We start from the raw sequence: 22,516 nt of genomic DNA on the forward strand, positions 1-22,516 counted from the left end.
CCCATGGCATGTTTCCGGCGTTGGGAGATTTCACCTTACTGTTTTTATCTTTTCTGTTGTTTTTCGATTCACCTGTAAATCAGTGTTATGGAATGTTCTTATACAAATGGTACAGGAGATGTTTCATTCGGTATCTTGCAGGTCTGCTCGCCCAAATTTAATGCAAAATAATACAAGGTCCCTCGGGACTGAAGTGTTCTCATCTTTGCTCCCGTTCATGGATATCTACTCCATAGACATGACTCCCCAGTTTTGATTAATCTCCCACTCATTTCGACTCAAAGTCACTCGCCTGGAGGTTTCGGGTCATAGAGGGCAGGCGCACAACCAGGCCATCCATTTCCTTGGTCATGATCACCTGGCAGCCCAATCGCGATGTCTCCGTCAGACCAAAGGCAAGATCCAGCATATCGTTCTCGTCATCCGAAGGCTCCTCCATCTTGTCGAACATGTCCGGGTCTTCGACAATCACATGGCATGTGGAACAGGCACAAGAGCCGCCGCAGGCACCTATCAAAAGAGTAAGTTAGTCACTAGTTGACCGCAATTCACACAATCCTTGACATACCCTCCATCTCAAGGTCATTGGCTTGCGCAATGTCCAAAAGGTTATCCCCCTCGGCCACCTGCAATTCAACCTTGGTGCCGTCCTTGTCAATGAATGTCACATTGATCCTGTTCTCACGGTTAGTAAAGCCAGACTACCTCAAGTCCGCAATGTGTTGACTCACTCCTCGCCGGGCTTCGGCGGCGTGATATGACCGTGGGCAGCTTGCGCCGTCGCGGAGAAGCATCGCCGTGTCTCCTTCCACCCCTGCGGCACCGTCCGGAGGCTATTCTTTGCTCCAGCATTCCACTGACTCGATTTCACAGCCCCTCCGGTTCTCCACGGCGCTGTGGAATAACTGATGTACCTCCGCGGGCGAGCAAGACACACGTCGCCGGCGCTGGCCTTGGGCACAGCACGGCGCAATTGCAGGCCAACTTCTCGCCAGAGGGCCATTGTGTATAGTGTGTTCTTGAACAAAGTAGAGAAGAGGGAGGAAAGGAAGTAAGTGTATTCAGACACGAAAGTCGGGAATGATCCGGGGCGAGGAACAGAGCGGGCAGGGCGATCGTCCAATGGCCGGCAACGAAAAAAAACGGACTGACAAAGCTAAAGGCGGCAGGTCGGACTGTCGGGCTTGTCCAACTCTTGATTCTCCGAACCTCGACTCTTTTTTTTTTTATCCCCGAATCCAAACACCACTCCTCTTCTCGTCATTCCACCATGGCCACTCGTGAAGGGATCAATCCTTTGCGGCCATACTATATCCCTCAGTCGGGCTTATCGCCCACCGCCACAAATGTCACTACCGAGGTGACGTCGTCCTCATCAGCCCAAGTGTTTGGGAGCTCGGCGCGCGACCTCATCCGGGATATCGATTATGCCGATTATCTGGACTCTTCGCCGTCGCTGTCAGATTGGGTCAAAGACGCCCTGAACAGAGCGCTCGTGCGGTATAGCAAGGTCCTCACAGCGCAGCCTTTCGATGTCGCCAAAACCATCCTGCAGGTGTATGTCGTGCCAGATCCGATAGAGGAACAGGAGGAACGGAAGGCAACTCCGGGAGCTGAAGGAAGCTCGTATGACTCGGTATTATCGTTTGCTTGTTTTTGGAAATGGGAGCAAGGCTGATGGGTTCATTTGTAGGACTCGGAATCATCGGGCGATGAGAGCATTTACTTCACATCGGCAGCGCCGGCCACACCCACGCCGACAACACCACGAACCCGAAGGGGTCGGCATCATCACATCACCGACCGCAGTGGCTACATTCGCCCGGAGACGGCACCAGCACCGTCCAAACATGCGCTCGCTCTCCGCAATCCCAACTCCTTGATGGATGTCCTCTCCCAACTTTGGTCGACCAGCGGACCAAGCTCCCCTTGGAAGGCATCCAATGCGACATTTATCTACTCGCTACTACTTCCAACTCTCAACACTTTTATCCGCAGCCTTTTGTCTGCTATCGTGGGCCTTCCAGAGGAGGACATTGTCTCATCCATGGCAGCTGATATTTTGACGGCACCCTCCCCGATGGCTACACTCATCCTCTCCTTCATTTCATCATCCCTCTCCGCGATCATCCTCTCGCCGATCGATACAGCGCGCACCTTCTTAATGCTCACGCCTGCAACCCACGGCCCACGCTCCCTCATCCGCGCCATCCGCCAGCTCCCCACCCCCAACTGCACCATCCCACAACATCTCGTCCCAATCACCATTCTCCACTCCAGCTTGCCCAACTTTATCACGACATCAGCCCCACTCTTCCTCCGATCCTACCTGTCAATCGACCCCCTCCTCAACCCCTCCATGTGGAATCTCTTTAGCTTCCTCAGCTCCGGTCTTGAACTCGCCGTGCGCTTCCCCCTCGAGACCGTCCTTCGGCGCGCCCAAATCGCTACCTACACTTCCCTCAGTCTGCGCCAGAAATCCTATGGCGGCAGTATCTCCGCTGCATCTATCGATGCTTCAGATGTAGAAACTATCGTTCCTACACCACGGACCTATCGCGGTGTCGTGGGTACCATGTGGCACATTGTCCACGAGGAGGGTGTTAGCTCTGTCCCCTCCGACGCCGAACGTGCCCGTCTTGCCGTCGGCCGACCTACCACCAAGCAGCAAGTCTCGAAGCGCCAGCAAGGCCAGGGTATTCAGGGTCTGTACCGCGGCTGGCGCATTGGCATGTGGGGTATCGCTGGTATTTGGGGAGCCAACATCCTCGGCGGATTTGCTGGTGCCGGCGAGGAAGAAGCGACCATGCTCGGTGGACACGGCCGGTCCAGCGGCGGGCGCTTCTAAGCAGCAAGTCTCATATCCGCATCCATCCTGGTGGTGGTATGACACTCTCACCTTGGATAATCCGATAATAAACTATACCAGCTTCTTGATGATTAGCAGCCCCGGGAAATAGATTGGTGCGGGTGTTATGTTACGAGGTTGATTTTTCTTTCTTTCTACTTGACTCTCCCCTTCTCCCTCTGTTCTTCACGTATACCCTAGGGAATGGATCCAGGGGCAGGCGATTGGCGTCTGTGATTACTCGCGACATGTACAAAACCTCTTCTTTTACATAGTATCCTGAAACATGGAGTAATTCCATAAAGTCGAGTTATTTCTAGAAGTCGGCGTCCGTTGTGCCTATACTATCCTAAATTCTATACAAAATACTGATATTGAAGGTTTAGTTAGGTGAAGGTCTCCGGAAATCAGATCTACACGTTACAGCTTCAAATTCCACCGAGGGTAAATCATTTCATTCATCAATAACACAGTGTATACATGACAATAAATCAAACAAGGCCAGAACGCCGCTACAATCCAATCCGTCTAGAAGAGTGGAGTCAAATCGAAACATGAAAGTGGGCAAAAAAAGCCGCTATCCAACCATAGACCATGTTCATATCGGTCAGGGAGGGTCTCTATGACGTCGGTCCAACAGGAAGGCGCCAGAGGTTCACAGAAAACATAAGAAAAGTTAATGGCGTGCGTTTGGGAAGAGGAGATGGTGAGCGTTGGGAGGTCGGAGGGTGTGGCCAACGATGTAAATTGGCGGGCTCCCCAAGTTCCCAAGTGCAGTGATGGTGTAACCGTGCAACCCCCGCGTAGAAACAGGGTCGCACTCCCATGAAAAAAAAAAAAAAAAAAACAAAGATTGAGACCGTGTGGTGGTACATGAAGCAATCGGGGGGGTGGGTATCAAGGTTGGCCGCGAGGCAGATAGAAAGGAAAAAGGAGACCCGATGCAGATATCATGACGGGGGACAACATCGGGGAAGAGTCGTAAAGTAGGAAATATTTTATTTATCAGCGAAGCGCCGATCAAAGTAGCGCAGCACACCCATGACGCTGGCTGCTTCAACCTCCATAGCAGGACGGCTGCCACGGGCCTCGGCTAGTGCCAATTCCTGAGGGTTGGGGAGGGTGTGCAGCTTCGGCAGCCATGTTGAGATCTCGTCGCTGGCCCGGGAAAAGTTCGGGTGGCGAGATAGTGTTGTAAAGGCGTCGGCACAGCTCAGGGTGAGTGCACTGGGCGTAGAGGGCTTGGGTGCGGTAGATTGCGGAGGCATGGAGGGGTTGTCACGCGCGGTCGAGGAGGTGGGGGCACTTCGCGACATGCAGCATCCCCCGTCGGTTCCCTTGCCGCCGCAGCATCCTCCTCCCGCGGGAGTTCCGCTCGATGACCGGGAGGCTGCCAGCGTCTTGCAAAAAGGGTGCTCCGAGGATCAGCAAGACATTGGGCGCAGGTACCGGGGCCATTGGCGCAGGGGTTGGTCGCTTGGCTGATCGGCGGGAGAACTACTTCCGAGCGGACATCACCGTCGGAAGGTGGAGGGGTAAATTGAGAGATAGACTGGATGGGTGCCAGGCGGTTGTTCTCGAAAGAACTGCGCCGGCCACGCTGCTGCTGTTGCTGCTGCTCCTGGGCGGCCATCTCGGCGCAGATGCAGGGTGTGCCGTCCTGGCAAAAACCGCAGGGATCCACGGGCGGCGAAGAGACATTGCTAGTGTTGTTGGAACTGGCCTGCACAGGAACGGCGGCAAATCGAGATGTAAAATCAATCTCCATCTCCTCCGGGTCGGGCTTGATCTGCGGCTCTGACATCTCACGGACGGGGCTGCCCACACCATGAGGGGGATGTCTAGCACGAGAGGACTCGTGGGTATCGATGGGCATTCCAAAGGCATCTTCGATACACTGGCAGTGCGTGGAAGTGCAGCTGTTGCATCCCAAAGGCACGTTATCATCTTCCTTGTTCTGGTCGGCGCTAGTTGCGACCACACCTTCCATGCGGGAGCTTCGGGTGGAAGGACGATTGCGCGGTGGAAGCGGCACCGAGTCGGGCATAGAGGGCTTTTGGTGAATGGTCGAGGCAGACACGGACGACCGGAATTCCTTGACTAGAGCCTCCTTGGCACTTCGTTCGATCGAAACTTCCTTCTCCAGGGAATGGCATCGGTCGCGCCACCAGTTCACCTCCTCCCGGGCCTGTTCCACCTCTCTCGAGAGGTTGCTGATCTGCTCGGTAAAGGCGGCAATGCGGACCTCATGGCCATCCTCGATCTCTTTAATCTGCTCCTCGAGCTCCTGGACTCGGGCGGCCCGTCGCTCTCGGAAGGCTCGCTGGGCGGCACGGTTTTGAGCCTTGCGCTTTGTGGGTGGTGTGTCTGTCGCAGGCTTGCGACCAGGCTTGGGACGAGGTGGAATAACCCATTCCTTGGAGGTGATAGAGCCGGGGGTCCCAGGGCCTGGTGAGGGAGCTACGGACGGCCGGGCGGCCAAGGCGGGGGCCATAGCCAGTGGCGGGACGGCGACGATAGCCTGTGCAGGCGTGATGGACACGCCTGTCGTGGCCATTATGATGCTGAAATCACTTCAGCAACTGGGATGGGGGTCAGCAGGAACATAGAGGAGCGTCGAGGAAGACTGGGAACGTTGAGGCGAGGACGAGGTCGGGCGGCCTCGGGAAATACGCACGGTCGTCAGTCTCGGTCGGAAGAGCGGATGTGGGCTCATACGAGCCGATAAGCGAGGGGCTTGGAATGGGAACGCACACCACGAGGGAAGGTGAGGTGAGATACTTGGGGAGGAAGGGAATGGGATGAGAGGAAGGAAGGGAGTGAAGATGAAAAGATCAAGATCAGATAGCAAGGGAAAAAAGACGGAGGGTTTAGGGCCAAAAGTGGGAAGGGGAGAAGAAAAGGGCGATGATCAGATTAGATTGCCCTCACATGATGCCGGTTTCGGATGCGCCAGTCGGTGGTCCAAAACCACTCACCTTCTCAACTGTGGATCTATTAACATGGGATTCATTGGTTCTGGTGGTTATTTCTCCTCAGTCAGAGTTTTTATCAGATCGTGAGGACCCGGTAAGCACCCCCGAACAGTGGGCTGACCTGGCTAGCTATTAACTTTGAATAATCATTCCTTTCTTCCTAAGTGGATTGGTCAACACGATGATGCTGATCAGGAAAGAATACCACAACACGAATCAATTGGTGATTTGACCATTGTAGGGCTTCATAGTACAATCAGCACTTTGCCTTGATATTCACACTTCCTAAACATCAAACACAGAATGCAGAATCTGCCTAATCCTCCGACCGTGGATGGGCTACAGTAGCTCATCCACCTTGCTCTACATTCGCTCATCGACCCCATCCCGCATGGAGTATTACCTAGCAGAATCGGCGCTCGCACCAATCAGCATCATCTCTATGCTCCAAAGTCTTCTCCCGACTGAGTCCTGCTAGCGGTGTAACCGACAAGTGGATCGAACAGGCTAGGAAAACACAATAAATCCACGCTCTCCAACGCCGCCGCTCTCGGGAGAACACCGTGATCTTATCTGATGGCGCTAGTGTCCCATTCGGGCAATCCGGACGACCGTGATCCACGTTTGCATTCTCCTGCCCGCCGATCCATGAAAGAGGCAATTGCGATGACGAGAAGGAAGACCAAAAAATTGGAGACACGGGCCACCTCCTCCTCCATCGTCTTTCAATTCCTTCCCATTATTGGTGCCTTGCCCGTTCGAGTGCTTGGCTGCAGCCCCCTCTTCCTTATCAATCAGTGGCTCCTTGCTTCCCCCGCCCCCTCTGCCCTAGTCCAATTATCTGCATAATGCCGAATGAGAGCCGAAGAACGGATTTTTCGCGAGCCACGTTAGCTTTGGGAAGATGCTTCCCCTTGTTCCGTGGGTGGGAGTGGACTCTGTTGGCCCAAATGCCCGTCATCACTGGGAAACGGGTTCCGGTGTATGGCTCAGTAAGGACTACGACGGATTCAATTACATAACTAGATTTGAATTGGAAGACTAGTGATCCTTCATTGCAGCTCGATCATGACTCATGGGCCAGAAGATGATGAAGCAACTTGGTGGCATTGGCAAGGGAATAGGGACGCTAGGGCAGGGACCCGCATCGGTGATCCATTCTGCTTCATTCTATTCAGTACGGTATGAACGGCTAGTCTTACTGAACTAGAATTTACTGACCGTTAGGTTAATTCAGAAGGTGCAAAAGGTCGAACGAATTAACACTGTTTTTCTGTCCGTCCATAACGCAAGAGACGTCTCGTCAACATATGGTACACTAACCAATAATACTCCGAAAAGAACGTGTCCTTAGATCTGCACCTCTCCAACGGATAAACTCCAACTTCCAACGCTCCAGGATTCAATTTGATACTGACCCAATTTACAGCATACCCCATTAGATCAACGTAACTCAGTCAAGATGGGTGCCCCAGCAGACGGAGGAGCAGAGTGCTTCGTCTGCACAAAGACCTTCTGCATGCCCCGATCTCGCCGGTCAAATGCTGCATACACTTGCTCCATATCCTCCAGGCGCATGCGATGTGACACCATATCCAGCGGATTGATTTTTCCTTCCTGGATGAGGCCCATGAGCTCTTTCCAGTATTTCTGGACGGGGGCTTGGCCATTTCCGATGAATCGAACGCCAGTCTCCATGAGTGCTCCGATGTTGAAGTGATTTGTCTACAAAATGTTAGCCATATTATTCAACACATGACCCATTCAGGTGTACAAGCCTGAATGGGAAGTAGATATGGGCTACACTTACATATCCCGCGTAGACTCCTGTAACACCCACCCGTCCAAACGGCCTCACGGACGTGATCATCTCATTCAAAATCTCCGAAGTATCCGTCTCCATCCCCAGCATCAACTCAAAGTAATGAGCCCATCCCTTCGCATACTCTCCCGCCGCACATTCCAGCGCCACATCCGGTCCACCATCGACCATCTTTTTCAGCTTCGACGTGACCGATTCTCCCTTGGGAAGCTTTGAGAAATCGATTGTCTCAAGCTTGGGTGCCTTGCTCTTCACAAAGTCCAATCGCCAGGCTCCATCACCCCCATCAATTAAGATGACTCGACTAGCACCGTGATAGAAGCTGAATTCGGCACACATTTGGCCAATGGGTCCGCCGCCCCAAATGGCGACTACGTCTCCCTTTTGGACGCCCGTGTCGACGACGCAGTGCCAGGATGTCGCGATCACGTCTGATAAGAAGAGGGCTTTTTCGTCGGGGACTTCGTCGGGGATTGGGAAGAGATTGGTGTTTCCGTAGGGGACGCGGAGGTATTCTGCTTGGCCGCCGGCAAAGCCGCCTGTGAAATGGGAGTATCCAAATATGCCTGTTCAACATTAGCGCTCATATTCATATTTTGGGGGGTATTGTTCAAGGTGATATACCGGCTGTTCTGTTGCCGTACATGGCATTGCTGATAGTATTCTGATTGGTGTTGTCGCACTGCGAATACAACTCTCTATCGCAGTTCTTGCAATGACCACAGGCGATTGGGAAGGAAACCACCACTCGATCGCCGGCCTTGACCTTGGTTGCTTCGGGTCCGACGCTGTCGACAATGCCACAGCACTCATGGCCCAGTACATCGCCCTTTTGAAGCTGGGGGATGACTCCTATGGGAAAAGATGAGTGTTATGAACAGCGGGTGTGATAGAGATTGCTATTACCATGATACAGATGAAGATCACTTCCACAGATCGTGCTTCCGGTCACTTTCACAATCACGTCGCCCGGATCAATGACTCTCGGTTTCGGCATTTCCACTGCGATAGAGAGTTGACTTAGCAGCTAAATAACGTGATCTTTTTCAGAGATGGTTAACGTACCAACAGACACCTTGTTCTTGCCCTGCCAGGTAGTGGCCTTGATCAAGGGGCCACTTTCCATGCCATATTCGTTGTTATAGTTGCTCACATCGGTGGTGATTGTTGCGTTGTCATCGTGGCCAAGCACTTTCTCCACGGCATTTGCAGCCTGACTTACAGCCATATTGGAATAGTTGAGATTTGATTGCCTTGGAAGTGTAGTATGCTTCTAGGTCGAACGAAGATGAAAGGTTTTGTGCACATTCTATATCACTCGTTTTGTACTATTACATTGAGCTTTAGGTTTATCATTACCCGTTTCCGCGTCATTATTGCAGTATAAGAGGTGTCGACTGCTGTTCAAGCTTGATGTTATACTGAGCCAGGTTTCGGGTGCCATTTTGACCGCTGACATCACTATTAGATATTACCTACCCAACGTTCCTACCCCTGGTCATATTTTCGATTTCAGGGTTGTGAATTTATCAGACTTAAATGTATGCCATGATAGAATTTATGCTGTTTCCGGTTCTTATTCGACTTGCTGCAATGGTCCGATTTCTCGGTGCTCATGCAAGTCCAACCTATGGGTATGACCTCAGTAGGTTTGATCGGGTCCAGCCTCCAGTGAATGGATGGGCGACAACCTTAGTTTGAAGGCCAAATTCCGTTGGATTATCTATAGTCAAAGTAAGATATCGAGTTTTTTCAACTGAGTTTTCTAACGTTAAATCTTGATCAACTGTCTTAGGTAGTTCTGGGCCAGTGTTTCAGTCGTCAAACAAACAAAGCTACGGAGACATATATCCCTGCTCAGTGAGAACGGAGGCTGTACAATTAGGTCGAGGTCGGTGGTTGTGTGAAACAGCACATTTGAAACTGGCCGTCCCACATGAAGCTTAATAATGCATGACCTGACAACTGTCAACAGACAGTACAAGTATGTGGAGATCATCATTCAATGCAATGCTTGCTCATGCCCTTTTCAGCCGACCGAAGCGGCTGGCGTTATCATGGCCTCGGATCTCGTTATCTGCTTATCTGGCCGCAGTCGGGCGTCGGCGATAAGCCAGGGGCAGCGGCCAGCCAGCCACCTTCACTCCGCCTTTTCCCCTCACGAGACTGAGTCTCATCTCCCCATCTCCAACTCCGACATACTACCTTTTCCTCCATCCCTGGTTCCCAATTCAATCCCTACTTCAATATCTCTACCATGACCAGAAGACACCCCGCTGGCCTCGATCGGCCCTGGGCTTCCCAGATCTATGCTCAGCTGCCGGAGTGCGACGCTCGTCCAGCTCCTGCTGCACCCGCAGCCCAGCCAGCTCCTACACCAGCCTCGACCGATGCACCCGTCCGCCCCGAGGATTACTCTAAGCCTTACTGCGATTTCATGACCGCCAACCCGACCATCTTCCATGCCGTCAAGTCTTTCTCCCAAGATCTCGAGAAGCACGGCTACAAGCAGCTCTCCGAACGAGCGGTGTGGACCTCGGAGCTGAAGCGCGGCGGCAAGTTCTACGTCAGTCGTAACGGCAGCTCGCTGCTGGCTTTCAATATTGGCAAGGAATATCAGAGCGGTAATGGTATCGCGGTCGTAGCAGGTCACGTAGATGCTCTCACGGCCAAGCTCAAGCCCGTGGCCAAGCTCCCCACAAAGGCTGGCTTTAGGCAGCTGGCAGTTGCCCCGTATGCCGGTGGGCTGAACTCGACCTGGTGGGATCGTGACCTTGGTATTGGTGGCCGTGTGATCGTTCGCAACCCGGAGACTGGCAAGGTTGAGTCTAAGCTGGTGAAGCTGGACTGGCCCATCGCCCGCATCCCCACCCTCGCTCCTCATTTTGGATCACCTGCCAACGGACCGTTTAACCAGGAAACCCAGATGGTGCCTATTATCGGTGTTGATAACTCTGATCTTTTTGAGACATCGACGACTGAGTCGATCGACATCAAGGCTGGAACCTTTGCAGCGACTCAACCTGAGAAGCTCGTCAAGATCATCTCCAGCGAGCTTGGTGTCACAGATTATAGCAACATTATCGATTGGGAGTTGGAGCTCTTTGATACTCAGCCAGCCCGAGTTGGTGGCTTGGAGAAGGATCTGATTTTTGCCGGTCGCATTGATGATAAGCTCTGCTGCTACGCCGCTCATGAGGCACTGTTGGCGTCGAGCGACGAGACCTCCCCCGGAATCGTTAAGATGGTTGGCATGTTTGACGATGAAGAGATTGGCAGTCTGCTTCGCCAGGGTGCCAAATCCAACTTTATGAGCAGCGTCATGGAGCGAATCACTGAAGCCTTTGCCGAGGGCTCTTACGGTCCCAACCTCCTCTCGCAGACCGTCGCCAACAGTTTCCTGGTCTCCTCCGATGTTATCCACGCCGTCAACCCCAACTTCCTCAATGTATATCTCGAGAACCATTCTCCTCGTTTGAACGTTGGTGTCACAGTGTCTTGCGATTCCAATGGTCACATGACCACCGACAGCGTCAGCCACAGCATCCTGAAGCGTGTTGCCGCTCGCTGTGGATCAAAACTGCAGGTCTTCCAGATTCGCAATGATTCGCGCAGTGGTGGCACCATCGGCCCTATGACTAGCGCCCAAATTGGAATGCGAGCTATTGACTGCGGTATCCCCCAGCTCAGTATGCACAGTATTCGTGCTACCACTGGAAGCTTGGACCCTGGCCTGGGTGTGAAGCTGTTCAAGGGTGTTTTTGATTATTTCGAGGAGATCGATAAGGAGTTTGCCGACTTTTAAGAGAATACCTAGAATATGATGGTATAGATTCTTTTTTGCACAAGCCATTGAAGGCGGGGTTTTTTATTTGACTTATACAGCGTTAGCTAGAGCAATGGCTAGAAGCAAGATCCGGTCTTTTTGATTGGACAACCCTTGTCTAGTATCATTGATGTATCTGAAATGTAGCTAAGGTGGTCTAATAGATGTTTTTGAAAAGAAATAACACGCCATCGAGAGAGTATTGAAGTGGAGATAAAAGTATATAACTCAGAAGAATGAAGACCTAACATGGCCCTCGATATTAGCTCTGGCGTATTCTCTCCGATTCCTGGATGGTGTAAATATTCATACACCCGACCCGATGAAGAGTGACGCTTTTCGCACGCTGGTATAGAGCGATGGGTATCATGTGCGAGAGGGAAACGAGGCAGTTGAAAGACTATACTGATGCTGGTGCTGGCGTTGCCGTTGCTTCATAAGCTCCGTAATCGAAGTATCGTCCGCAATATAATTTTTCTCGACCAGGAAATTTCCGGCATACTGGACCTTGCCTCCAGAAGACAGCTCGAGGACTCGCTCTGGATCTCCAGCTCCATACTCGGGGTCTTCGCAGGGAGCACCGAGCGTGGACTCGTCGTTCCAGGTGACTGAATTCGCATTGGAGATACCGGTGGTACCATTTGTGGGCTTACTTCCGGTGAATGTGGACATGAGGCCGGGGACGATTCTGGAGAGGAGTGGCTTTAGAGTTGGGAGGCAGGCGCAGATTATACCGGTGTTGCATTCGATGGCGGACCATGAGGCTGCGCCAACGTTGTCGTCTGGAAGATTGAGAGATCGGGTTAGTTGACATAATTTGTAGGTGGATGTTATGGAACATACAGGTGGGATCAGTTGAGTCTGAAATTTTCTTGAGGCTGACCAGACGGACGATACTGGTAATGCAGACGCTGTGCAAAGGATTAGTCTCAAAATTGATAGGAATGTCCGATATAGATCGATCCACTTACAATCCACCCAGAGCAAACATAATCATCAACGCAACCTTCTGCCTCCTAGGAATATCAATAGCAATCAAAGCCGGGATCGGAATAATCAGAATAGCCAGATCAGTGGTAATATGCATACTCGCATTCGAAAACCACAAACCAGGTCTACTCAAACAAAAGCCCGGGAGAGTAGGATTCCAAAATTTGGCCACGGGGATGCAAGTCAAAAAGGCGCTGACCACACACCAAGTTCCATATATGCCCAGGATCGTGATCATTACCCAGCAGACGATACGCATGCGCCGTGTTGGGAAGACGCGGAAGTATTGCATGAGAATGGATGCTTTTGCGCAGAGAACGGCGGCGTTGTAGAAGGGGATTGTGAGCCAGAATGCCTAATTTGAACTTGGTTAGATGTGCTCTTTTGAGATCAATACTGGGGTCTGACATACCTTCATTTGTCTTTCAAGGATGTTTGGTGGGATATCTTTGAGATGCATTCCCATGCCACTCGTACCCTCGACGATATCCAGGCCCATGAAGATGAATGAGTTGATCTGTGTAGATGGTAAGCCCCCGTAGATGACAGAACCCATAGCAATCGAGAAATCCTGTGATAGTGTTATCCGGAAAGGCAACTCACCAGTGCAATGACAACCATCCAGTCATTGGCTTCCAAGCGCCTCAGAAATTTCAGTCGAGTATAGAGCCGAATTCCGACAAAGGAGGCTGCCAGTGATGTGAAGACGACGCTGACAACTAAACCTTGCATGCCTCGGGGAGACAAATAAGGGTTGCCATCCTCACGTTTGAAGATAGCATCACGAACAAGTAACACATCCATGTTCAACGACTTTTAGGAGGGAAATGGAGTGCTTGGTGAGGTTCCGTAAACAGTGTATGATAGCCAGGATCAATTCAGTTCCCTGATCCAGACGACACCACCATCCACAGATCTATAGTTGAGAGGGAGAAAGCGATCGTGACTCCCAACGAATGATGAAATCCAGATAGCCTTAAACCACCAGATCCACGAGAAAGAGAAAAGAGCTAGGGGCGCCTAGGGCACTTCTCCTATTATAACATGCATAGTCCAATATACTTTCTTCCAACTATGATGCAAAAACGAATGGATGGTTCAATAAAGAATCCAACCAGACAATGTAGTTGCCACGAACGGTTGGAGCCAAAATTCACTAGTCTCGTCTCCCAGGGTGAAGGCGTGGCCAAGGTGAGACTCCCTGCATAATGTTGTCTGGTTCCCCAAAATTGTGGATCGAGCGAGAACAAACCCCAAGTTTAGGAGGGCGCAAGGGGCTGTATCCCAACGAGTCGGGTCCCTGTTGTTCTCCGAGTCCTTCAATAATATATGAGTGGAGATGTTAACCTCCGTACGCCTCTTTCTAAACCTAAACCTTGTTGTCGGTTGTGCTTGCTTTACACTGAATCCCAAAATGGCATTGATAAAACAATACGAAGTCTAAGTTTTGACAAGGCGTCAGGTGTGTCTCAAAATTAAAGAATTGGTGTTCAAATATTCTGCCCTCCATTGTGTTGGTAACTTAGTTTTAAGAGAAGTCGACGATCAAGCGAATCGTGCATATGTAATTGGTTATTTGATGCACCGATCGGACTCCGAGCTTTATGAACGGAGATCATGGAAATTTGGACTCCAAGCCTCATCCATACGGAAGCATTACTAACCGCGAACTCTAATTGGGTGGACTTCTTAGTACATGGCCGAGGCTTAGACAGATTTTCCGTTCATAATTTGTCCTGTGAACTTCCAATCAAGAATAGAAGATGGTAATTTGCGAGCTCGGTGACATCAAGGACTGACTGGCCACATTGCGTTCTCCATGCTCAGCCAGCCCTGCATCTCGCAGACGTCGCGGTTCAAACGACGATTGGCCTGCTTTGTAACATCATCAAAGGTTCTTATCCTCGAAAGTGTGGTGTAACAACAGAAGAAGAAGTTAATAATACATACACGATTCTTCACGGCCATAGGCCCAACTAAAGCCACGCTACTGTACATACAAAGCACCGTACATGATGCACCTGCATCCAGTGCAACGCGGACGACGGACTCCATCTAATCCCGGTATCCGGGATTCGATAGACAGCCGATCTATCAGAAAAAGCGCTGTAGATTACCCGCGCGCTGCAGTCGATCGACATGGTTTCAGCTTGGCCACCTCGTTCTCCCACGCCTCAGTCACCTTGGCATGAACTGAATGACCAGCTTGATCTAAATTGTTACAATAGAAGCAAGAACATCTTACAAAAGGTAACGCACAAACAATGTCATTCCTCGAGAGATGGGCGCTTGGTGGGTTCATTAATTGGTGGGGCGTTTCACCCCGTACTTTAAGGCTTCGTTAAGCGTTAAGTTCACTGTCCAGATCACAATGAGCAAGGGGCGGCCTAAGAACGAGCAAACTTAACCACAAATAATATCCCCAGGACAACGGCCCCTTTGTGTCTGAATGACATTATCAGGGGAGAAGAAGCTGGAGTGACGCTCAATTAGGTTTAGGGAATCGCTGTCTCTTTGTTAGTCAAACCAAAGCCGCCACAGTTCCAGAGTGATGCCCGTGAAAGCGCCACTCGCGCAAGGCGCGCGCTTCTTTAGTCACGAGCGGGCACAGGACCCAATTCACAAATAGTATTGTGGAGATAATCAATCTGTTTTGTACAAGGAGAAAAAGCAAGGCTGAGCCTTGTGGCGATTTGATTACTTTGCACTCACCTTCCATACATCTCTCATCCGCTTGGGTGGAAAGCTTTAATATCAACCTGCGAGTATAACAATGAAAAAACCCATAGCGTTGAGGAAACAATTCCGTAAGTGACCTCAGGCAGCAAGTTCCAAAGAGGTCACCATCAATTCTGGCCAAAAGTTCAAGTCCGCGGAAATTGAACAGCGCCACTCGGCTAAAATGGTCTATCATGTCGAGCCACGGACTTGAACAAACTACCGCAGGGATCCATGAAGCTACCATCGCCTCTCCCTTGAAAGTTGACAGTCAATATTCCAAATGGCCCCGTGTTATTCCTAGTTCTTGAAAATTTCAATATGTAATGATTCCCTCTCTGCGGCGGCTGATCTGCGGGTTCATACTTCACCTCCTAGGTGGCAATCGACTCAAATGACCTGAACCTAAATGCCAAACCCAATGCTAGAAAATGCTGTGCTGTTTCTACTGAAATACCCCGAGGCAATTATCTCGGTAGTGTAGTGGAGCGTGCTTCCGGAAAGTTGCGAGCAATATAGAGTCTCACCGTATCACTAATAGAGTCCTGTCACCTCCGACCTCATGTCTATGCAGAACCACTCAGTTATTGTGATATTCATTGCGATATTGACTGGTCTATACATGGTCTCAATTGAGATACCAGTGGTTTTAAGGCGTAAAAAGTTGGTCTTTCCTGGAATCTAGTTTATATAGTATTAGTAGGTCCTATAAGCGACTAGGTATCTCAAGGTGGGGGGCATCAATTAAGACTTTAGGCGTTCTATAGAGTATGCTTATAACATCTTTTTTCCTGTCATATATCCAGTACTATAGTTAAACTGGATGTCACCAAGAATTATGCGATCTGCCATGTGGGCACACCGCTACTCAATCTCGCAGTAGACAAGCATATTTTAAACACGACAGCTTGATGCAGGGACGTCACGAACAGTCTACCGAGGAATAAAAATGTTGGAGACTTCACCACTTCTCGAGCCCTTGCATCGAGCGACTATTCGACAGTCACCGTGGTCTTATCGCGGCATGGTTCGATCATGCTGAGTTCGAGGGATTGTTAAGCTGTTATTACGCTGGAACCAAGGAGCAGAGACCCGTCTATATTCCCTCTCGCTGATGAGTGGATATTGTAGGATCGCTTACCAGGAAAACAAAGTAATCTTCTCTCGAAAATAACTGCCAATATATTCTCGCCGCTCCATAAGCCCATGTCACTCATCAAGCCTGCGGGGTGTACAATATTGTTGTTCGGGCAGAGGGAGCTGGTAGACGCGGCACCTGAGAAGCCTAGGCGCTGTGACCCGCTGTAAGTCAAGGTGGTGAGTATCGAGAAAGGGTCATTTTAGCCCTCAACTCTGTCTCTGTGCCGTATTGCCCCTCTTCCCAATCCATCATAGCCGCTAGGTGGCAGAGCGCCTGGGGCTTCTGAGAGGCCGTGTGAAGGTGGACATGATTCATGATATGACAGTTATCCCACTGATGCTTGACACTATTCGGCAGGCTTTGGTCCGAAAGACAAATTCATGCTGAGTTTAATGTAATCGGCAGGCATAAAAGTGTCGCCGGGTTTCTGGGATCCGGCTCGGATTCGTATCCGCGGTAGTCCCTGTGTATACGGCATTGTGACGGAGTAGAGAATAACATCGACAATCGGCATTCCAATGGAAGAAAAAAAGGACGATATTGAGTGTAAGATAGCATTAGGTAGTTTCGATATGATATACAATGCCATCTTGTTTGCCAGATCTCATTCCTTTATTTTTTGACAAGGAATTTCGCGTTGAATCTGGAAGCTTGGTATACTTTAAACCCGAGTACGAAAACGAACCCGAGATTAGATCAACGCATCCGTAATCCCCTCTAGCTTGATTGGTTGACCATTTGGTAGCGTGAATAAAGGGAACAACTTTATGCACAGATATATTCTATTGAAAGTCGTTCCCAGTAAAAATCTTTCCAAAAATTTTGAATTCTGAGTTCTGATCGAGAAGCGTTGCGTTGCCCTGGAACCATCCACGCCCGAGACACACTGTATCACCATCAGCTGCTGACGTAGGGAGCCGCAGAGCCTGAAATAAGGTTATTTCCCCTGATTCATCATGTCCGATAATCTGACAGGCGATGATCCGAATGTTGAAAGTGCGAAAAGCGCTGTACCCGAGGATCGCCCTGTCAGCGCCGATGACTATCCCTCAAAGGTCACAACAACCACAAAACACGAAGGCTCCGCGTCCGAGTTCGATGTTTGGTGGAGCGTTCCTGAGGATGAAGACACTGATAACCCACGAAACTGGTCAGACTCTCAGAAGTGGACTATCATCTCTTCTCTGTCACTTGTCACTTTTCTCACGTATGTTACCCATAGAAGACTTCCGCGGGCTACCATCATTTCAACTGACTAGGAAGTTTAGACCTTTAGCGTCATCCGTGTCTGCTCCTGGTGTTCCTCAGATGTTAGCAGACTTCAAAACCGATTCAACTTTACTTGCAACCTTCGTCATCTCAGTTTTCGTGCTGGGCTTCGCATTCGGACCACTTGTCATCGCACCTCTTAGCGAAACGATTGGCAGAGTGCCGGTATATCATGTTTGCAACATCCTCTTCTTGGTTTTCACGGTACTCTGTGCAGTTTCCAAGAGCATGGCAATGTTAATTGTGTTTCGCTTTCTGGCTGGCTTTGCCGGCGTGGCACCAATTACCTGTGGCGGCGGTACTATTGCAGATCTCATGCCCCCAGAACGACGAGGTATAGCAATGTCATTGTGGTCTCTTGGACCCTTGTTTGGCCCCATCATCGGGCCTATTGCAGGGGGTTTTCTCGTCGAAGCAAAAGACTGGCGGTGGGTTTTCTGGGTTATTGCGATAGTGGTAAGAATTCACCTACAAAATAATTCCCTCGGCTGCGCACAACTATTGACCAACGGAATGTCATGAAATAGTCTGGAGCGTCTACGATCTTGTGTTTCTTCACGTTGAAAGAGACATACGCTCCGATTATACTTGAGCGCAAGGCCGGGCAACTCAGGAAAGAGACAGGGGATTTTTCGTACCAATCCCGTCTCCACTCAGATATACCCAAGAAGCAGCTATTCATACAAAGCATCATCCGACCTATGAAGATGCTTTTCTTCTCGCCGATCATTTTTCTCATGTGTTCATACGTGGCAGTCATGTACGGTCTGCTCTATATACTCTTCACGACTTACACTTTTGTGTTTGAGGGCGAGTACCGGTTTTCTTCAGGCACAGCGGGTTTAGCCTTCTTAGGAAGTGGAGTTGGCATGCTCTTAGGACTAGCCTTCGCCGCCACACAAAGCGACAAAAGAATCAGAAGCAAGATCGCCTCGGGAGAGCCTATTCTTCCAGAAGACCGACTACGGTATACACTCATCATTCCCGCATGCCTCTGTCTGCCGATCGGTCTGTTCATCTATGGTTGGAGCACGCAGTACCACGTTCACTGGATTGTGCCTCAGATCGGAAGCGCTGTGATTGGATTTGGTATGATCGCTATCTTGATGTGCATTCAAACATATCTCGTCGACGCATTTACTATACATGCGGCGAGCGCCACAGCAGCTAATACAGTGCTGCGAAGCCTTTTGGGTGCACTCTTCCCATTGTTTGGGCTAAAACTGTATAACAAAATTGGTCTAGGCTGGGGTAACAGTGTCTTGGGGTTTATTGCCTTGGCAATAGCCCCTATTCCCATAGGGTTTCGAATTTTTGGCGAGCGGATAAGAACAAACCCCAGGTGGCAGGTCAAGTTCTAGTGATAGCTATCAATCGTTTAAATAGCCAGCCTTTCCCTTTCACTTTTGCTTTTTACTTCTTCAAGTCAAAGCAATGCGGGATACCCCCCCCCGGGGAAATTTACCTCAGTGGCTGGGGTCAGGTTCACTGGGTTACTCCGCAGACTCTTCGCCCGAGGGCTGTCAAGTCATAACGGCGGTCCTGGTAACGGAATACATAGTGCCAAATAAATCACCATGGATCCTCTTAAATGAGGAAGGATCGGTTCCAAAAAGGGGCTAGATTAGGCAGCCATAGACGATTGGACATGTGGGTGGGGACAACGCTGGAGTGGGCCATCACCAAGTGCGACTACTCCGTAGAAAAGCAGATTTTTTTTTAGAAACCACAATAAAATCTGATCCTGACACGCTAGACTCCACAAATAATGTGGACTATCGACTTGGTTGAGTTAAAATTCCTAAAAACGGACCGTCTCCCGACAATTTACACCTGGATTCGTACTCGGGCTCTTCAGCCTCTTGAGAGCTGCAAACAATAAACTCTCTTCAATGACATTCACAGTCAATATCTACTGTATTCAAACCTCACTTCTACACCGTCCCAACACTTGGGTTTTTGCGACTGGAATTTGAAGCTGCATCTTATGAGAACGAACGATGGACTCCAGCGGTTCTGGAGTCGCTGAGGCCACTGTGCACCCGGCGTCCAGGGCCGACTCCCCACAGGGCCGCCACAATTTCGACTTCAGAAAATCAGCCCTGTCATCCCACAATCGCAAATACATTGAGCTTGATGATTTCACGCCGTCGACGGATCAAGTCCACAATGACCGAGGTCATGTAATTCCTTCTAAAAAGAACCGCCGTTCTGTCTACATGCCAAACACCCTATGGACACGTTCATTTGCCATAGCGATGGTCCTTGAAACGTTGGCTACAGTCGGGATCGAAAGGTGGGTTTCCATCATAAATTTTGGATGGTTATGTTCAATACTCATAAATATCAACAGTTGGGTTTTTGTTAGCATGTTAGACCAGCTTGACAAAATTGAAAAGGGGAGTGCCACGCTGCGCATTCGGTCATTTCTGGGCCTTTACATATTTGCGCTTCTCTACGAACTTGCACTTTCATACGACGCTTTACGACGCAAGAACTCCTTCCAGCTTTTTGGACTCTGCATCTGCAATTTCGGTCTTTTTACCTATGGTATCCTGCAAATGGGAGAAATCAAGAAAACCGTCATAGAAGTGGTGGCAGACACTGCGCGCAGTAATAAGATTTTAGGGATGTATGAGATCGAACTGATCTTGGTTCCAGTCTTTCTGAGTCTCGGTACTGCGATTATGATATTCGTGACATGGAAGCTTCGTGCAGAGTTCTCCTGGTCAATCTATAAAGACATCAGTGCAGATTTGCAAATGAATCGCCGATATTTTGTCTATCAGGTGAGAGACTATGCTCGGTTTGCACACGGTTCTTTGCTAACTGCGTAGGTCTATATCGCGCTCCTGAAATTTGATTGGTTTTTCATATTTGGCACACAACTTCAGATCCTGCTTTCCATCCAAGACTTCGAGAATGAAGAGTTCCTGATCAATGCGGCCATGGTTCCTGTTGCTATTATAGCCCTATCTCTAGCAGCTCTTTTTTGTCGGCGAGAGAAAAGGAAATCTCTCTTTGTTATGATGGTGAGGAGGCCTTATTGGGAATTCTCGAGCCGTTTGCTGACAATCATCTCAGATATTCATGGTTGCCATCTTGGCGAGTATCATCAGAACCATGTTTCAAATGTACCAGTCGCAGGACAGTAGTAGTCTCGGCTCATTCAAAACCTCCCTCACGCTATTCGCTGCAATTGCAACCTTCTTGATCATTTCAACGCTTCTCAACTCTGTTTGGTGTATGATGAACTTTCACAAAGGCTTGAAGGACTATGTGAAACAACTTCGAGGCAAGAAGCCCGCTTCGAATCCATCGGGGCATTGGGTTTCAGAGATTAACTCGCGATTTGAACTAAACTAAAGCTTTTTAAATGAATGAATGTCATCTGCAAACCATCATTTCTCAAGAGTGGTAAAAGTCCCTGGGTAGGACACAAAATTGGTCTTATTCTGGCTATGAATGACCTATATTCTACATCGTTGCCTAATGCACAACCCATGGTCAGTGTCTTAATGATGCCTAGGGGCTTGATGAGGTCACTCTGAAGCAGGCCGGGGTTTCGCTGCCGAAAAAAGCTCTGTTCCTGTGCCATAAATCGATGCCTATAGAATTAGAGATAAGTATTCAAGTATCGCTAGACTCTCTAATGGGCTCTCGTTGATATGCAAAGAAGTCGGCGGCTCGTATCACGTATTTAATCCGCATGCGGATACATCATACAACTTCTCAAAGCTTAGGTGCTAAATATAACACTCTATGATACTTTGAACAAAGAATATTTGAATCAATAGCGTCAATCAATGAGAAGGAAGACTATATTGGGCTTGATATATCCCATTAAAGTTTTCTCTCCAATACTCACATTCTTGCAATCTAATTACTATCACTTCCAAAATTCACCAAGTCCATTCAACGAGATGGCAGAATACGTTCTCTACATCTACACGCCCTCTTTGACAGTCGCTATAATTGCGCTTCTTTTGTTTCTCGCGGCGACGGTCGCTTATATCTTTCTCGGTATCAAACATCGACTAAAGTTTCTGATTGCGTTTATTATGGCGGCTTTTTCGAAGCCATTGGCTATGCGGCTCGAGCAGTGAATGCTCACCAAGCACCAGACTATGGAACTATGCCGTACGCCATGCATAGTGTTTTCATATTACTCGCACCATCGCTCTTTGCGGCATCGATTTACATGGTTCTTGGTCGTCTTATACGTCGAATTGATGGAGATTCAAGATCTCTAATCAAATCCACAAAATTGACAAAGATCTTTGCCGTTGGAGATATCTTGGCCTTTCTTATTCAAAGCGGAGGTATGTATCAGTACAGCCCTAATTTCATGTCAATTTTTCTTCTTATTGATTAACCCTACCTAGGCGGTGCCATCCTTACCGGTGCGAAATCTGCAAGCAAGATGAAACGCGGAGAAAAACTCATTATCGTCGGTCTTTTTGTTCAGATCCTCTTTTCTGGATTTTTTGTAGTTGTCTCAGTCATCTTCCACAGAAGAATTATTGCCAATCCTACCACGGAATCCGTTACATGCACTGTCAACTGGAAGCGGTATCTTTTCATCCTTTACTTCGCCAGTGCTATGATCATGATCCGATGCATCTACAGGGTCGTCGAGTATATTCAAGGGCAAACTGGCATACTCCAAAGTCATGAGTACTATGCACACATGTTTGACGCCCTCCTGATGTTCCAAGTCATGATTGTCTTCATCGGTTTTCACCCAAGTCAGATTCTCTCTCGATATACGCCAAAACTAGACGACACGGAGCTCATTTACCAGCGGCTGAATGAGTGAGTGTTCTGGTCAACATGTGGTTATAAATTAGACTTGTCCAGCGAATGACTTCCTTTTCATCAATGAGGATGCTCAATGCCCAGCATAAAAATTAGAGTCCCCGGTCAT

At 49.4% G+C, this 22,516-nt stretch overlaps 9 protein-coding genes across 9 annotated transcripts; 5 read left to right on the top strand and 4 right to left on the bottom strand.

Moving 5' to 3' along the window:
* Positions 1-268: 268 nt before the first annotated feature.
* On the bottom strand, positions 269-1,003 carry N7473_003656 (ferredoxin family 2Fe-2S iron-sulfur cluster binding protein; the record flags this gene model as incomplete). Its single annotated transcript, XM_057149596.1, has 3 exons — positions 269-510; positions 569-675; positions 732-1,003. 3 exons carry the CDS (start codon positions 1,001-1,003, stop codon positions 269-271), a joined length of 621 nt encoding a protein of 206 aa, XP_057013250.1.
* Positions 1,004-1,270: 267 nt separating this feature from the next.
* On the top strand, positions 1,271-2,848 carry N7473_003657 (mitofusin complex protein UGO1; the record flags this gene model as incomplete). Its single annotated transcript, XM_057149597.1, has 2 exons — positions 1,271-1,636; positions 1,694-2,848. 2 exons carry the CDS (start codon positions 1,271-1,273, stop codon positions 2,846-2,848), a joined length of 1,521 nt encoding a protein of 506 aa, XP_057013251.1.
* A 998-nt stretch (positions 2,849-3,846) lies between these two features.
* Positions 3,847-5,405, bottom strand: hapX (bZIP transcription factor HapX; the record flags this gene model as incomplete). Its single annotated transcript, XM_057149598.1, has 2 exons — positions 3,847-4,238; positions 4,298-5,405. 2 exons carry the CDS (start codon positions 5,403-5,405, stop codon positions 3,847-3,849), a joined length of 1,500 nt encoding a protein of 499 aa, XP_057013252.1.
* Positions 5,406-7,266: 1,861 nt separating this feature from the next.
* On the bottom strand, positions 7,267-8,873 carry N7473_003659 (zinc-dependent alcohol dehydrogenase; the record flags this gene model as incomplete). The annotated part of the gene is made up of 5 exons (XM_057149599.1): positions 7,267-7,548; positions 7,634-8,211; positions 8,270-8,497; positions 8,552-8,647; positions 8,711-8,873. The coding sequence occupies 5 exons, from the start codon at positions 8,871-8,873 to the stop codon at positions 7,267-7,269; spliced, it is 1,347 nt and encodes a 448-aa protein (XP_057013253.1).
* A 1,029-nt stretch (positions 8,874-9,902) lies between these two features.
* N7473_003660 (M18 family aminopeptidase) lies at positions 9,903-11,450 on the top strand (the record flags this gene model as incomplete). The annotated part of the gene is made up of 1 exon (XM_057149600.1): positions 9,903-11,450. The coding sequence occupies one exon, from the start codon at positions 9,903-9,905 to the stop codon at positions 11,448-11,450; it is 1,548 nt and encodes a 515-aa protein (XP_057013254.1).
* A 387-nt stretch (positions 11,451-11,837) lies between these two features.
* On the bottom strand, positions 11,838-13,265 carry N7473_003661 (uncharacterized protein; the record flags this gene model as incomplete). The annotated part of the gene is made up of 5 exons (XM_057149601.1): positions 11,838-12,253; positions 12,315-12,382; positions 12,443-12,816; positions 12,874-12,978; positions 13,065-13,265. 5 exons carry the CDS (start codon positions 13,263-13,265, stop codon positions 11,838-11,840), a joined length of 1,164 nt encoding a protein of 387 aa, XP_057013255.1.
* Positions 13,266-17,276: 4,011 nt separating this feature from the next.
* N7473_003662 (MFS transporter) lies at positions 17,277-18,950 on the top strand (the record flags this gene model as incomplete). The annotated part of the gene is made up of 3 exons (XM_057149602.1): positions 17,277-17,527; positions 17,589-18,045; positions 18,117-18,950. The coding sequence occupies 3 exons, from the start codon at positions 17,277-17,279 to the stop codon at positions 18,948-18,950; spliced, it is 1,542 nt and encodes a 513-aa protein (XP_057013256.1).
* A 459-nt stretch (positions 18,951-19,409) lies between these two features.
* On the top strand, positions 19,410-20,988 carry N7473_003663 (uncharacterized protein). The gene is made up of 4 exons (XM_057149603.1): positions 19,410-19,885; positions 19,943-20,378; positions 20,427-20,621; positions 20,674-20,988. The coding sequence occupies exons 1-4, from the start codon at positions 19,590-19,592 to the stop codon at positions 20,953-20,955; spliced, it is 1,209 nt and encodes a 402-aa protein (XP_057013257.1). The 5' UTR covers positions 19,410-19,589; the 3' UTR covers positions 20,956-20,988.
* Positions 20,989-21,512: 524 nt separating this feature from the next.
* Positions 21,513-22,408, top strand: N7473_003664 (RTA1 domain-containing protein; the record flags this gene model as incomplete). The annotated part of the gene is made up of 3 exons (XM_057149604.1): positions 21,513-21,691; positions 21,745-21,911; positions 21,975-22,408. 3 exons carry the CDS (start codon positions 21,513-21,515, stop codon positions 22,406-22,408), a joined length of 780 nt encoding a protein of 259 aa, XP_057013258.1.
* Between the last annotated feature and the right edge of the window lie 108 nt (positions 22,409-22,516).

The sequence above is a fragment of the Penicillium subrubescens genome (assembly GCF_028828155.1).
Source record: "Penicillium subrubescens strain IBT 31985 chromosome Unknown utg000002l_segment0_segment0, whole genome shotgun sequence".
Taxonomy (NCBI): domain Eukaryota; kingdom Fungi; phylum Ascomycota; class Eurotiomycetes; order Eurotiales; family Aspergillaceae; genus Penicillium; species Penicillium subrubescens.

Coding starts and splice junctions, on each gene's coding strand:
- N7473_003663 (XM_057149603.1), top strand. CDS start 19,590: ATGGACTCCAGCGGTTCTGGAGTCGCTGAGGCCACTGTGCACCCGGCG. Junction 19,886..19,942: donor GCTACAGTCGGGATCGAAAG/GTGGGTTTCCAT, acceptor AAATATCAACAG/TTGGGTTTTTGTTAGCATGT. Junction 20,622..20,673: donor AATCTCTCTTTGTTATGATG/GTGAGGAGGCCT, acceptor CAATCATCTCAG/ATATTCATGGTTGCCATCTT.